The 14,634-nt window shown below is 36.9% G+C and overlaps 1 protein-coding gene and 1 long non-coding RNA gene across 3 annotated transcripts; both read left to right on the top strand.

Annotated features, from left to right (window-relative positions):
- The first annotated feature begins 2,747 nt into the window (after nt 1-2,747).
- On the top strand, nt 2,748-5,342 carry LOC119084778 (arylsulfatase B-like). 2 transcript variants are annotated; one of them, XM_037194841.1, is made up of 7 exons: nt 2,749-2,912; nt 2,972-3,116; nt 3,525-3,766; nt 3,824-4,090; nt 4,159-4,311; nt 4,366-4,489; nt 4,545-5,342. In XM_037194841.1, exons 1-7 carry the CDS (start codon nt 2,808-2,810, stop codon nt 5,261-5,263), a joined length of 1,755 nt encoding a protein of 584 aa, XP_037050736.1. In that variant the 5' UTR covers nt 2,749-2,807; the 3' UTR covers nt 5,264-5,342. The 2 variants fall into 2 exon arrangements, with proteins under 2 accessions (XP_037050735.1, XP_037050736.1); XM_037194840.1 differs by having other exon boundaries at nt 2,748-2,912; nt 3,525-4,090.
- A 4,543-nt stretch (nt 5,343-9,885) lies between these two features.
- LOC119084779 lies at nt 9,886-10,699 on the top strand. The gene is made up of 3 exons (XR_005089144.1): nt 9,886-10,004; nt 10,273-10,417; nt 10,470-10,699. It is a non-coding gene; the product is annotated as an uncharacterized LOC119084779 (long non-coding RNA).
- Nucleotides 10,700-14,634: the final 3,935 nt, after the last annotated feature.

The raw sequence follows: 14,634 nt of genomic DNA, 5'->3' as shown, positions 1-14,634 counted from the left end.
CTAGAAGCTATATCTCGGGCTAGGAGGCTTGGACTCATATAATTTTTTGTCAGTGTTTACCTAGAACTAGTAGCTATCGATTGAGTATAGTGAGACATGAGTCCAAGGCTGACATCTGGTAGATCTGGAACAAAGTCCTTTGTATGGGATGAAAAGTTCTAGAAGCTATATCTCGGGCTAGGAGGCTTGGACTCATATAATTTTTTGTCAGTGTTTACCGAGAACTAGTAGCTATCGATTGAGTATAGTGAGACATGAGTCCAAGGCTGACATCTTGTAGCTCTGGAACAAAGTCCTTTGTATGGGATGAAAAGTTCTAGAAGCTATATCTCGGGCTAGGAGGCTTGGACTCATATAATTTTTTGTCAGTGTTTACCTAGCACTAGCAGCTATCGATTGAGTATAGTGAGACATGAGTCCAAGGCTGACATCTGGTAGCTCTGGAACAAAGTCCTTTGTATGGAATGAAAAATTCTAGAAGCTATATCTCGGGCCAGGAGGCTTGGACTCATACAATTTTTTGTCAGTATATGCCTAGCACTAGTAGCTATCGATTGAGTATAGTGAGACATGAGTCCAAGGCTGACTTCTGGTAGCTCTGGACCTAAGTCCTTTGTATGGAATGAAAAATTCTAGAAGCTATATCTCGGGCTAGGAGGCTTGGACTCATATAATTTTTTGTCAGTGTTTACCTAGAACTAGTAGCTATCGATTGAGTATAGTGAGACATGAGTCCAAGGCTGACATCTGGTAGCTCTGGAACAAAGTCCTTTGTATGGGATGAAAAATTTTAGAAGCTTTATCTCGGGCCAGGAGGCTTGGAGTCATACAATTTTTTGTCGGTGTTTACCTAGCACTAGTAGCTATCGATTGAGTATAGTGAGACATGAGTCCAAGGCTGACATCTGGTAGCTCTGGAACAAAGTCCTTTGTATGGGATGAAAAATTCTAGAAGCTATATCTCGGGCTAGGAGGCTTGGACTCATATAATTTTTTGTCAGTGTTTACCTAGAACTAGTAGCTATCGATTGAGTATAGTGAGACATGAGTCCAAGGCTGACATCTGGTAGCTCTGAAACAAAGTCCTTTGTATGGGATGAAAAGTTCTAGAAGCTATATCTCGGGCTAGAAGGCTTGGACTCATATAATTTTTTGTCAGTGTTTACCTAGCACTAGCAGCTATCGATTGAGTATAGTAAGACATGAGTCCAAGGCAGACATCTGGTAGCTCTGGAACAAAGTCCTTTGTATGGAATGAAAAATTCTAGAAGCTATATCTCGGACCAGGAGGCTTGGACTCATACAATTTTTTGTCAGTATATGCCTAGCACTAGTAGCTATCGATTGAGTATAGTGATACATGAGTCCATGGCTGACTTCTGGTAGCTCTGGACCTAAGTCCTTTGTATGGAATGAAAAATTCTAGAAGCTATATCTCGGGCCAGGAGTCTTGTTCCCATGAGGTATTTTGGATTTTGAAGTCTTAATTTACAAGCTTTCAAAATATTATAAGAAGACGTCGCTCCGAGGCTTCCTTCTCATCCAAAACCAATAAAAGTAATTGGTACAATCAATGAGCCCAGATAAATACTATTCGACAATTACCGTACTTCATGTAAGAACGATTTAGCTCACATGAATTGTCATGAGCTGATGTGTGAGAGGGCCCGTGTTCGATCCCAGAGATGTGCGGTTTTTTATTTCAGAAATTCGACTCTCTCTCAAGAGAGAGCTTAGGATGCGTTCACTTTTCATGTGCTGGTTTCTCTCATGTGCTGGCGTACCAGTAATGTTTCTACAGCAAATTTTGTTGATAACTCAACAGTTTAATTAAAATTATGTTTTGTTTCGGACCGAAAATACAAATCTTCCGCAGTATTTGGCATAAAAAATAGTATGCATCACTCGGGGCAAAAGTAAAAAAATTCAAATCGTGTGATTGCCGCCCTTGCCTGCGGCGCGGGCTGCAAACTTCACACGTTTGAATTTTTTTTACTTTCGCCCCTTGTTATGCAATAGTTATTTGTGTATCTGTTTTGGACGATTGTTTTTAGGCAATTTCGCTTGTTGTAGCCCGAACGAAGTGAGGGCTACATGCGAAAGTGCCTAAAATCAATCGTCCAAAACAGATACTCAAAAAAATTTTCATGTAAGGGGTCGAAAACCTGAGAAAAATATCGAAACTCCCTCATTTTCGGCCCCGACACATGAAAATAGTAATTTCGTATGTGTGTTTAACTCTAGGCTATACTGTAAAAAAAATCTTATTGCCCTTGTCTTGTCAAGCAAATTACTATTGCCGAAAAATGAAAACAAATAATTTCTAATGGATTGATAACATGTGTTTCAGTCTTATGCAAATTAAGGCAGAATTTTTCTGAATATGGCCTTAGCATTTTGCATAACAATAGACAGCAAGCCTTAAAACATAAAGAATTTATTTGTTTCTGAGCGTTTCGAGTTTTTTTTGGGTTAAAGGTGTAAAATATCGAGTCCCAGACATGAATTTTAGTCTTGCAAGAATTTGTACTTGTAACAAGAGCTTTGGACTGATTGACAACAATCTAATCTCAATTGTTACCTCTTCAACCAAATGTATGGTTATGGCTGGTCATATCAATTTTGCCCTCGATTTTATATATTTCATATTATATAGGTCGTTCTATTGATATAACACAGCTAATCTATAACGTAATAATTATCCTCAATATTACCCAAAACGAACTCATATGAACCATTTCGGTATCAAAATTCTTTGCAATTTTCAGATCACTCCGTAGATATCGTCAACATATTTTGGTGTAAAAATGTTCCATCTGAGCGCGACGGCTTTTCTGCTCTTGTTTTTCAATGGAGTTGTGAATGCAATTCCCCCGAAACCGAACATAGTGATGATTGTTTCGGATGACATGGTAAATTGCGATGAAATAAAATTTAACTAAAATCGATGAAACATTCAGTATCATTCAAGGGTTTCAACGACATTGGATTTCACGGTTCAGACCAGATACCTACACCGAATATTGATGCGCTAGCCGCCTATGGAATAAATTTGAATCGATACTATGTCTCACCGATGTGCACCCCATCTCGAGCATCTTTGATGACCGGAAAATGTAAATAATTTTTTCTACGGTTCACTAAATCATTAAACAAGGCAAACATATCACTGGTTACGGTTCTCAAATCTGCTACTTCAGTTTGAGCATTTTTCTAGTTTTTTACTTCATTAGATCTACCACTTGTTTTACCATATAACACCAAATTAGTCAGAGCTAGTTGCTTACTTTTGTCGTAGCTAAATAGAGTACTGAATTTGTACAGTGCATAATGCAATTTTCCATGTTTGCTATGGATAGAAACGGTTCTTATGGCAACTGTGAAAGATGCCCCCGCTGTTTCTATAATGAACTACCTAGTTTATACCTATAGGGTCTGGTTCTCACTCTTACTGTCTGATCTTATCTACCTACCTACCCCTAATTTCTAAACCACATTTACTGTAATTCAGTAATTGCTTTTAGACTCATCCAGCGTTGGAATGCAAAACTATGTTATCGTATCCGAGCAGCCTTACGGCTTAGGACTGAGCGAGAAAATAATGCCAGAATACCTGAAAGAAGCAGGATATAAAACACACATTGTCGGCAAGTGGCATCTTGGTTTCTATAAGAAGGAGTACACTCCAACACTACGAGGATTTGACTCCCACATTGGATACTTGGGACCATACATCGACTATTACAATCACAGTTTAGATAGACCGGTACAGAGTGTTGCGAAAAGCACAGAGAATCTTGAGCTAATAACCATTCTTTTACAGAATCTCCCGGACTTCGAAAGTGGCTATGATATGAGAAAAAACTTAGATCTGTACCGTGAAAGTCTTGGAACATATGCAACCGATCTGTTTACTCAAGAATCGATAAAAATCATCCAAAATCACAGTCGAGAAGATCCACTATTCTTGTACATTCCACACCTAGCTCCACATTCAGCAAACGGATACGATCCGCTGCAAGCTCCGCAAGAGATAATCAACAAATTCGCACATATAAAAGATGAGAAAAGAAGAACGTATGCAGCCATGGTATGTAACGCAATGAATGTAGTCCGATTCATTCCACAATTGAAAATCTCTTATCTTCTCTGTACAAGGTTTCAGCTTTGGACGACAGTATAGGAAATGTGGTTAATGCATTGAAAGAGAACCAAATGTTGGACAATTCCGTTATTTTGTTCTTCTGTGATAATGGCGCCACTATCGAAATTGAGCACAGCAATGGAGGCTCCAATAGTCCATTAAAAGGGGTAATTTAGCATTCGGCCATGAGAAAAGAAATTTTCATTTGTTCTCACTAACAGCAAAAACAATCACCATGGGAAGGTGCAGTGCGTTCAGCCGGTGTCATTTGGAGTCCCCTGTTAGAAAATAGAGAACGAACTTCTACGCAACTGTTCCATATTTCGGATTGGTTGCCGACTTTCGGTAAATTTTTGGTCTGCGTCCAGCGAATTTCAGATAATTTTTCTATTTTACGTAGCTTCATTGGCCGGCGTAACTATCGACGAAACTGACCGCCTTGATGGTAAAAATATTTGGCCAGCCCTTTCCTACAACCTGAATAGTCCCCGACAAGATGCCTTATGTCATCTTGATGACACCGATGGATACCAATCGTACATCAATGGCGACTTCAAATATGTTAACGGCACTACGTACAATGGAATTTATGATCATTGGATGGACTATGTCGATGAAACGGAAAAGCACAGTTCGTTCAACAATTACGGCGAATCAATTATGAACTCAACCGTTGGCCGGGCGCTTTCCAATTTTGCGACAAGTAATCTGAACGCTTTGACCATTGAAAAACACCGGCAAAGCTCAATCATTACATGTAACAATGTACCGATCCCGACTGACAAACAGTACCAATGTCGTCCGTTGGAGGCACCCTGTTTATTTAACATTGTTAACGATCCGTGTGAACGTAGAAATATCGCGCCGTTGCGACCAGTCACTTTGAGGATGATGCAGAATGAAATAGATAAATTGCGGCTGAAAGCTCTGCCGATTCGAAATAAGCCAGGTGATGAACGCAGCAATCCGGCATACTTTGAGAATACGTGGACGTGGTGGTATGATGAATTAGGTATTCCAGACTATGAGGAAAGTGACGCAGCGGTAAAGACAACATATAGTAACATTCTAATCACTGCAATTTTGAATGTTTTATGTGCTGTCGTTCAACATTTGTAGACTATTGTTAGGTTATATACTGTGATGTAAGCATGCTAACTCAACGATTTAAGAGCAAAGAGTAGATTCGATTCAATAGGACCTTTGAGTCATGTTACGTTTTATATAACAAAATGAATCTTTGTGCCAATGACAGATTTTCTTTATCAATCTGCTGAAAATTTTCCATTGATATCAGTTATATAGGGTAGATAAGCAATCTCGAAGAATGTTTTTCTACCCTATATTATATCAATGAAATATTCAGATCAAGAGAGTCGATACTGGTGGCATCATCTGATATTGACAGCAACGACACAAATAAGCGATGACTCTTGGAGTAATATGGCTCTGTATAGCGAAATGTATGTTTCAAAGAAATGAAGTAATAGTTGTTTGTTCAACGAGGGAAGAAAAGTTGGAAATTTCATGTCGACGGTGGCTAGAGCGTAGCGAGTGCCACAAGTCAACTGAGAAAATGCAATTTATAACTTTTTTTCCGATGTAAACACAACGGTTTTCACAACAAAAGCTACCAAAGTTTCAGCAAAAGGGAGAAAATTACTATTTTCTCTCCTGTGTTGTGAAAAAGAATTTGTATCAAACACTAGACGATACTTTGAACGAAAGAATTAACAAGCAAATTCAGTGACTATGAAATGAACGAAAAGTGTGGTTCTTTGAGCTTCCTTTTAAAATCAAAGTTTCAAGTTTTGTCTTCTTTTTATCTTGCTATTCTCAAACTATTATTGGCTCATTTTTGCTCTTAAATCGTTTACAGTTGAGTTCATACAGAGGGATTCTTTTGAAAAACAGCATACCGAAATCGGACGCATTTTCCAGTGGACTTTTTTATATGTGCTTAGAAAGGTATTCGACCCTAGAAGCCAAAACCACTTTCAAAAAAATTCTTCGAAGTTTGTGTGGCTGGTGAAAGGTGACCAAAAACCGAAAACTTGCACTTTTCTTACGAAAATTTCTCCAGTTACACGAGCCGAACAGGGTCGTGTGGGGTGTCATTAGAAAGGTAATCACATGTACTATTGAGCCGAATAGGGACTTATTGTGTTTAAAATTCATCGACACTGAAATATGTGCAGTTGAAGTTTTCAACCGAAGACTTACACTGTTCTTACTGAAATTTCTCGAGGTACACAAAACGTACATGGTCGTGTGGAGTATCATTTGAAAGGTAATTTAATGTGCTTTTGGTCCAAATAGGGTCCTATGACGTTTGGTTGCACCTATGATGAAATATGTACACTTAAACATTTCAACTTCTATTTCATCGTAGATGCATCCAAACCACATAAGAGCCTATTTGGCCCAAAAGCACATAAAATTACCTCTCAAATGATACCCGACACCACCATGTACGTTTTTTGTGTACATCAAGAAATTTCAGTAAGAACAGTGTAAGTCTTCGGTTGAAAACTTCAACCCTGTACGGCTCGTGTACCCGGAGAAATTTTTGTAAGAAAAGTGCAAGTTTTCGGTTTTTGATCACCTTTCACCAGCCACACAAACTTCGAAGAATTTTTTTGAAAGTGGTTTTGGCTTCTAGGCTCGAATACCTTTCTAGGCACAGATAAAAAAATCCACTGAAAAATGCGTCCGATTTCGGTAGGCTGTTTTTCAAAAGAATCCCTTACAACGTTTTGTCCCGTTGAATGTAGTCACTCAATGTAATAGCCATTTCTGCTACTAGAACGGCTACATCGAGTTTCAAGTTCTAGCAGTAGTATAGGGATATATAAATCAATTTTCGTCAGCGATCTTCCATTCCCATCCATTAAACTTTACATATATCCAAGAATGTGATCGTCCCATTTTTTGCCTAACAAACAATTGCTGTGATAATTAATATGGATTAATCTAATTCGCAAAATGTTGATCTGCAATGTCTTAAAAGTTAATAAAAACATTTTGAAATATTTTCTGTTTTATTGGATGATCCATGAAAATATTGTTCTTATGAAGTAACAAAAGATCGATTTGCTGACAGCGTCAATCAGTGACTGTACTGAGAAATATTGCTCAAATTCAATTGCTCTCAATTGGTGTATACGTCACTGATTGCATCAAACGGCTATGTCATCTGTTAACGGCAGAGAAAACATAAATCTGCAATCACAGGTGAGGATGTCTTGTTAGCGCAATGTATTAAAAACAATGATAAATAATGCAAAATAAGTAATAGATTCGATAATTATGTTGGTGATGTGCTTATGATTGCCGTCAGTAGTGCTGATTTTAAAGAGTTTAATTTCTAAAATTCAAAAAAATCAAAAATTCACGAAAAAAATCTAATTCACTAAAATAGACCTGGTTGAACATTGACTTCTGAGTGCACATTATGGAATAAAAAATAATAATAATTCTATTAACAACCATTCAGCTTTGTCATCTGTTTTACATATAGAGGACAAAATTAAGCGCTAAACTGTGTGTAGTTTGATCTTATATATAGCAAAGTGTATATTTAAACATTTGAAGTAAAAGATTCTTCTTCAATGTAGGAATTATTAGGAATTTAACTTTCCTGAAATAGGCAAATCATCGATATCCTGTAACTACACACCCCTCGAATCCATCGTATACAACGAAAAAAATACTGATTCTATCAATTAGATGAATTATATGAATGAGCTATCTGCATTGATTTAAAATAGGAGACGAGTTCCGGCATATGTGCCTCGTTGTACCCTTGTATCGTCAAGAAACAGAATCACCCAATAATTACCATACACACTCTCTGATGATAACGAACACGCTTTGCACACATTGATAAAAAGCGCTCTTAATTAATTCATTGTTTTTTTATCGTCTGCCATTCATAGAACTGCTATAAACTATATTGCTGTTAAACAATTTCATAAAAGCAAATTAACGAATTTCAACTAAAATTTCAACTGAGCATAACTTCAGTACACTAGTGTTTATTTACACCTGTTACTGTATTGCCGTGTTAGACTTGATTTCCACTCACGAAAAAAGCATTCCCTTTTTCTCCGTTTACACTTTAATTTATACTATTGATTAAACAGAAAAGAGGCGTGTCTCTTAGCTAAACGGAGACAAAACAGAGTGGCTTTTTTGTAAGTTGAAATCAAACCTTAATTGAAAACATCGTTTCACAAGTGTCACTTTGCTTTTAAAGAGCTTACGAGAGTAGGGATGGGAGGCGTTCAAAATTATCGATAATATCAATCGAAAGAAATTATCGATAATCGATTAATCATATCGTTATCGATAATTTAATAATTATCGATAATTATCAAAATATCGAAATTCGATAATTATCAAAATGTCGATATTTTGATATTTATCCGAAAATTCATGATAATATACCGATATATCGGAATATATCGATAAATATCGGATTTTCGGACCGAAATATCGATATATCGAATTATCGATATCTTGATAATTATCAAAATATCAATAATTATCGATTATCGATATTTTTTTGATAATTTTCGATAAAAAAAGTCGATAATTATCGATTATCGATAATTGATGATTATCGATAATCATTATCATTATCGCCCATGCCTATACGAGAGCTTTAAGCTTCTTTTATATCCCACCAATATATTCTATTTTTCCAATGAAATTCAAAATAAGCTCAAAGCTTTCAAAAGCTCTCTAAAGCGAACGGACAATCTGATACGATGGTTTGGCTTAACAAGGCAGAGGATGACTGAGGAATCCATCTTCTCCCATATAAAATCAAACAAAGCACCATGCTACAACTTCCATACATCATTCTAAACCACTCATAGGAAATAATCGAAAATAACAATCGGAAATAACAATAGATGCCAAGGTGGAACAGAAATACAACTATTTACTGCTAGTGACGTTGTATGCAGCTTCAGCCGAGTAACAGTTGGTTAAAAAGTGGGATACGGTGCTTTGGTGATACAATATCGGTTGAATAAATTTAGTTTCAAATAAACATTTGGCTTGATCGGTTCACATTCCATACGAGTGAAGCAATCTTCTAGATTTTCATAAATGTGTTGATAACTGTGGCGATTAAAACGGATTTTTTTTAACAATTTATTGACACTATCGCCTAAGCGTTCAAAATCTTCTAAATAAAGTCGAACCTTTCAAATTTCACTGAATCGCAAGGCTTGATTTCAACTTACCAAAAAAGTATTCCGTGTGAGAGACAAAAGAGAGACAAAACTTAAACGCAAATGTGGAACTTTGCCCTTACAAAATCCAATCCACTCGGAAGGCTTTATCCCGAGCTTTCATGTATCCCATCGCTTTGTTGCTTGTTTAATATTGCAATTCGAAGTTTTGCTCGCAAAGTGACATTGCACTTAATTGTTATTATCAAAGAACATTAATAGGAATTCATCGCTAATTTTTGTTTTCGCAATCGATAACAGATGAATAGCCGTTTCTAAATTATCGAAAGACTAAAATTTCGTAGACTGGCTGGTTTTCAAATGTTAGTTGCTGTAGTGTCATTTAAGGCTAATTTCAAAATTTCAATATTTTAATAAAATGGTTATTAGACTGTTTGTTATATTTGCACGCGTTAACTTCGTATTTTCGACCGATACCATCTGCGCAAATATTTGAAAATCTTGTACGTCATCCGTTTTACTAAAAATTTTGTTGTCTAGGATGCTCTAACCGGAAATGAGTATTAAAAATCATTGTTGGATTCACGATTATTGTTGGCGTATTATGACGAAAACCGCCGAAGCCAAATATGGTGATGATTGTAGCAGACGATCTAGTAAACATCGATGTAAATTAAGACGGAAACATTGGTAACGGCACGGCAGAGTAAAAGTAAACCTGGCAGGAGCGGTTCATTATTGAAAAGTCAAATGAGGGACCTAATACACTGTACGAAAATGAACTCAAATGAACACTGACATAAGTTGAAAAATTTAATTCGCAAAAAACATAGGGCTACTAGATTATTCAGGTCCCTAGTCAAACAAGCGCTCCTGCCTGGGTTACTTTTACTCTGCCGTGGTAACGGTATAAGAATGTTTTAGGGTTTCGATGATATCAGCTTCCATGGGTCCGATCGAATACCCACACCCAATATCGATGCATTGGTCGCTTACGGTATCCACTTGAATCGATATTATGTCGCACCCATGTGTTCCCCATCGAGGTCATCATTGATGACTGGAAAATGTAACTATCGATTCGTGGAAGAACAGATTTCATTTTGAATCGAATATTTCAGATGCGTTCAATATAGGAATGCAGAGATTTGTTATAACTCCTACACAACCGTTTGGCTTAGGGCTGTGGGAGAAAATATTGCCTGAATATTTGAAGGAGGCAGGATATGCTACACATGTAGTAGGCAAATGGCATCTCGGTTTTTACAAGAAGGAATACACCCCAACGTTTAGAGGTTTCGATTCGCATATCGGATATTTCAAGGGAATGATCGACTTCTGCAATCACAGTTTACAATATGATAATATGTCAGATTGACTCTATCACCCAGCAGCTGAGTTATATTTCTTCGATGTGGACAATTACACGCGATTAAATGTCAATAACTGTATCAGTCAATCTGTTTTAAAAATCGGACCGGAATTAAATGAAATAAATTAGTAGAATTTTGGTTGCCATACTCAAGGTAAATAAACATACTGAAGGTAACGCAAATCCGCAAGAATACACGGGCCCCCACTTTCGGGTGAATAAAACTTATATTTACTTTAAATAACTTTAAATAACTCAATACTAAACAACGCAGTTCCAACAACATTATTATGTTAAACGTCACGGTTGCAACATAACAAATCTTATATTCACCGGAAACTTGGAGTCTTCTTGCTATTCCCTGAGGGTTTGCGTTACCTTCAGCATGTATATATATATACCTTGCGCAACGCTACATGGTCTCATACAATTTTAACATGGAACTAGCTCAAACGCAAGTGCTTTCATCCTTCGTTTTTCATCTACATGTCGTATATATCAATCAAAATCAAATCAATGAACATAAACTCATAAATGAAAAGACTGGCCCGAAATTCTTGTAGGTCAGAGTAGCCGTACTATACCTTATCATTTTAGTGCGAACCATTTTCCACATCGGTGAACTTGTGCAAAATGAATGCACAATCAAAATTATAAAGTCATAAAAATTATTACAGTTTAGTTTAGCAACTGTGACGATGAAGTTATCAACAAAGGTTATGGGGTGTCTGGTGTTTCTGTTCTATATCGAATACATAAATTCGGATCAGGTTAGGCTAGAGAAGACAAAACTATTTTAGCTATAAACACTCTTTGATGTTTTTCAGTTTATGTCCGTCATCCTTCAAAGGTGTTACGGATCTTGCAATGAAAAGTATTGCATCATTTCGGCTCGTTGCCGTCCGCTAAATCGTACATCAAAATGGAAATCGATAGATATTTACATACATCCAGGACTCATATTGGGACCGCCAATCAATGCAATTTCAAATCTTTTTCGTTGAGGGTATTCACGGTTGCGAATTTATGCTCGAGTACATCTAGTATATTTGTGCATATCCCGTCTATCGAGTATAAATCGTTTAACGACAACTGTCGGACGGGATGTCTAAGTGGTTACGAACTAGCCTTCCACCAAGATGATCCGGGTCTCTGTGGTGAGATTGCAATTTTACATTTGAAATTTTATTCTTTACAACTTCACCACGACCAAAAATTACAAAAATGTATTAGTTTCACCACAGAAACTGAGCGTCGAACGCGCATCTGATCCGCGCCACTTCCTCTGGTTATGTACTTTGGGTTCGAAACCCGTGTCGGACAATATCACACGGAGCTTTTCTAACGATTATATCGCATTGGAAGCGTCCTAAAGTTCACGAGATACGTTATACTCGATATACTGGATTATATACTCGAGCATTACTTTTTATCCGTGAATACCCTTAATGAATCGAATTAATTAACACAAATATTTAATTACAGATCGAAACAATTGGATATAAGAAGTTTAGAACCGTATACCGGCAGAGTATGGTGAAATTTACAACAGAGTTGTGTTCTATACTTAACAGAACAAGCCATCCATATTTCAGTAGATTTTGGGGGGACAGGATCAGTCATATTAGCGGAAATTTGCGTGATCCGTGTCCGTTTGTCGTGAGACTTTAAATAAAAACTTACAGCAACTTATATAGCAAGTAAAATATACATATTTTTCAGGGTCATCGCTTTATGAAACCGTACATTTCCTCATACGATCATTTTCCGTTAGTACCAGTAGGAGAGTGGAAAGTAGAGTACGTTATATCAAAAAAAATAAACAATTCGAATGAATTTCTTGTGTCATGGACCGAATTTTATGAAGTTAAACCTACGAGTGCTGTAGAGTTCTAAAAAAATATATCAAAATCTTATTTTTCGCAATTCCGGTCCATAATCTTCCATTTAATGTCGTTTTGAAGGTATTTATTTTACTGTATTCCCGGACACAGTGCAATATGAACTTTTTTTCGCACGCTAAAGAGAACCTATTACCTTCAACGAAGGCTAAATTTTTATAAATAAAAATCTTGCATTGACCAGAAATCGAACCTTCGACACCAATAGTATTTTTCGTACCAAGTCAGGAAATGACGATTTTTTCAGCACCAGTCCTAAGTTTCGTGTGCTGAAAAAATCCATTTCCTGTCGAGGTACGAACAACGTTTTGTGCATCGGACAACTGAAATAGACAAAACAATTTACTTGAAAACATACATACATAGAAAAATTCATGTAATTCTTTTCCCGCACTATAAATCGTAAAGAAATGAAGTTTTTTTCCCGCACGATATATAGTTCGGGAAAAACTGACATTTCCTAATGAAAAATCATGGCAAAATAGGTCGTATTTCAGTTGTCGGATGCACAAAAGAATTTTGGAACAAAATGTAGTACATGTTTTGTATTGGAAAGGTGATTATGCCCCGAAATTGCGAAAAACGTTGTATCTACCACGGTAGGTATGCCGGTATTTTTTCGCACACGACGTCTCGGCTTCGCCTCGGGTCGACAATCGACATCTAGTGCGAAAAAATACCTTCATACCTACCATGGTAGATAATAAATATTATGCACGTATGCCAAAGCGGTCGAGGCTTGCCGAGACGGCTTGTCATATGTGCATATTCTTTTTTATCGCATAAGCGAAAACGAGACAACAAGATATGCGAATGACACTTTGACAATTTACAGAAGTATAATGTTTGTTTATATATCCTAGGTGAATAATTTTTTCGGGGAATCACGCCGCGTATGCGATAAATAACTATTATACAACAAACATTTCAAATCAATATATATATATATATACATCTCTATTCGAAATAATATAAAAGATTTCTTCCAAATTATTCTGAAATGTTGTATCGCTTCGGACTTTCCCCGAAAGATGTCGGAATCAATTTTTATACATTAAGGGACTGTAAAGATGATATGAGAAATTGGTTTGGTTCGTAGAACGTTTGCTTCATAAGCAAGAGGTCCATGGTTCAAATCTCGTTGGGCGCATAAAACAAAAGTTTTATTTCGAAGTTCTCAATTTCTCATATCATCTTTGCAGTCTCATGTATACAAATTTCTTCAAATTTCGCTGTGCTGTCAAAGGTCCCCATTACACTTGCAGCGTTTGTTCGTTGGAAGACAATGCTCAACCGTTGTTTCAAGTATTGCTTTGACCTTTTTACCTTAAGTACAATATTTTTGTTATTTTGGAACAGTGGTACAGGACATGTTGGATATCTGTGCTTGCCCCGTATCTCCTTTACAATACCTATCCAATGAGCCCACACACATGTATGTCCATAGCCTGTAGCGGCAGTAAATCACGGACAAAAAACACCCTTTTTCGACTTTTGGTGGAAGTTCCCCAGCCAATAAAAGAATATTAAAATTAAACGACTGCAATTTTCGACTATTTCGGCCAAGGTCTATCTGGGCATGGAAACAAAGCGTTGCTAGAAAATAGCTCCGACGGAGCCTGATCCACTTTCAAAAAAATCCCTCCGTCTACATATTTACTCCTGATTTAATAGTATCAAAGTTGAAAAAGTCTGGCAAAAAAAGGACTTCCATGAACTTCTTATACTCCGGAAAACTTGGTTTTTATCGAATTTCTGTATTTGTTGGTTTTGTTGTATTCTAAAGGACCTTAACTTAAATATTACAAGTAACAGAGGAGTACCGACACTTTCTGAAACTCAAACATTTTCTAAAAAATCGTCTTGAGCGTAGGACTTTGGACATTTAAAAAAAAATATTGGTCCTAAATTATCTTGGGACTAAGCTCAGCTGGCTTGGATCAGCTGGGTCCAGAAGCACGACTTGTAATTTTTCAAAAACCGATCGACCCTAATGGTCAGGATAGAAAATTC

This window comes from Bradysia coprophila, unplaced genomic scaffold (genome assembly GCF_014529535.1).
Source record: "Bradysia coprophila strain Holo2 unplaced genomic scaffold, BU_Bcop_v1 contig_94, whole genome shotgun sequence".
In the NCBI taxonomy this organism is placed as follows: domain Eukaryota; kingdom Metazoa; phylum Arthropoda; class Insecta; order Diptera; family Sciaridae; genus Bradysia; species Bradysia coprophila.
This window is presented reverse-complemented; position numbering and strand designations above follow the sequence as displayed.

Excerpts from the sequence above, each read along its gene's own strand:
- LOC119084778 (XM_037194840.1), top strand. The coding sequence starts at position 2,808 with ATGTTCCATCTGAGCGCGACGGCTTTTCTGCTCTTGTTTTTCAATGGA. Across the intron at positions 3,117-3,524 it reads ATCTTTGATGACCGGAAAAT|ACTCATCCAGCGTTGGAATG; the intron begins GTAAATAATTTT and ends AATTGCTTTTAG. Across the intron at positions 4,490-4,544 it reads GGATTGGTTGCCGACTTTCG|CTTCATTGGCCGGCGTAACT; the intron begins GTAAATTTTTGG and ends TATTTTACGTAG.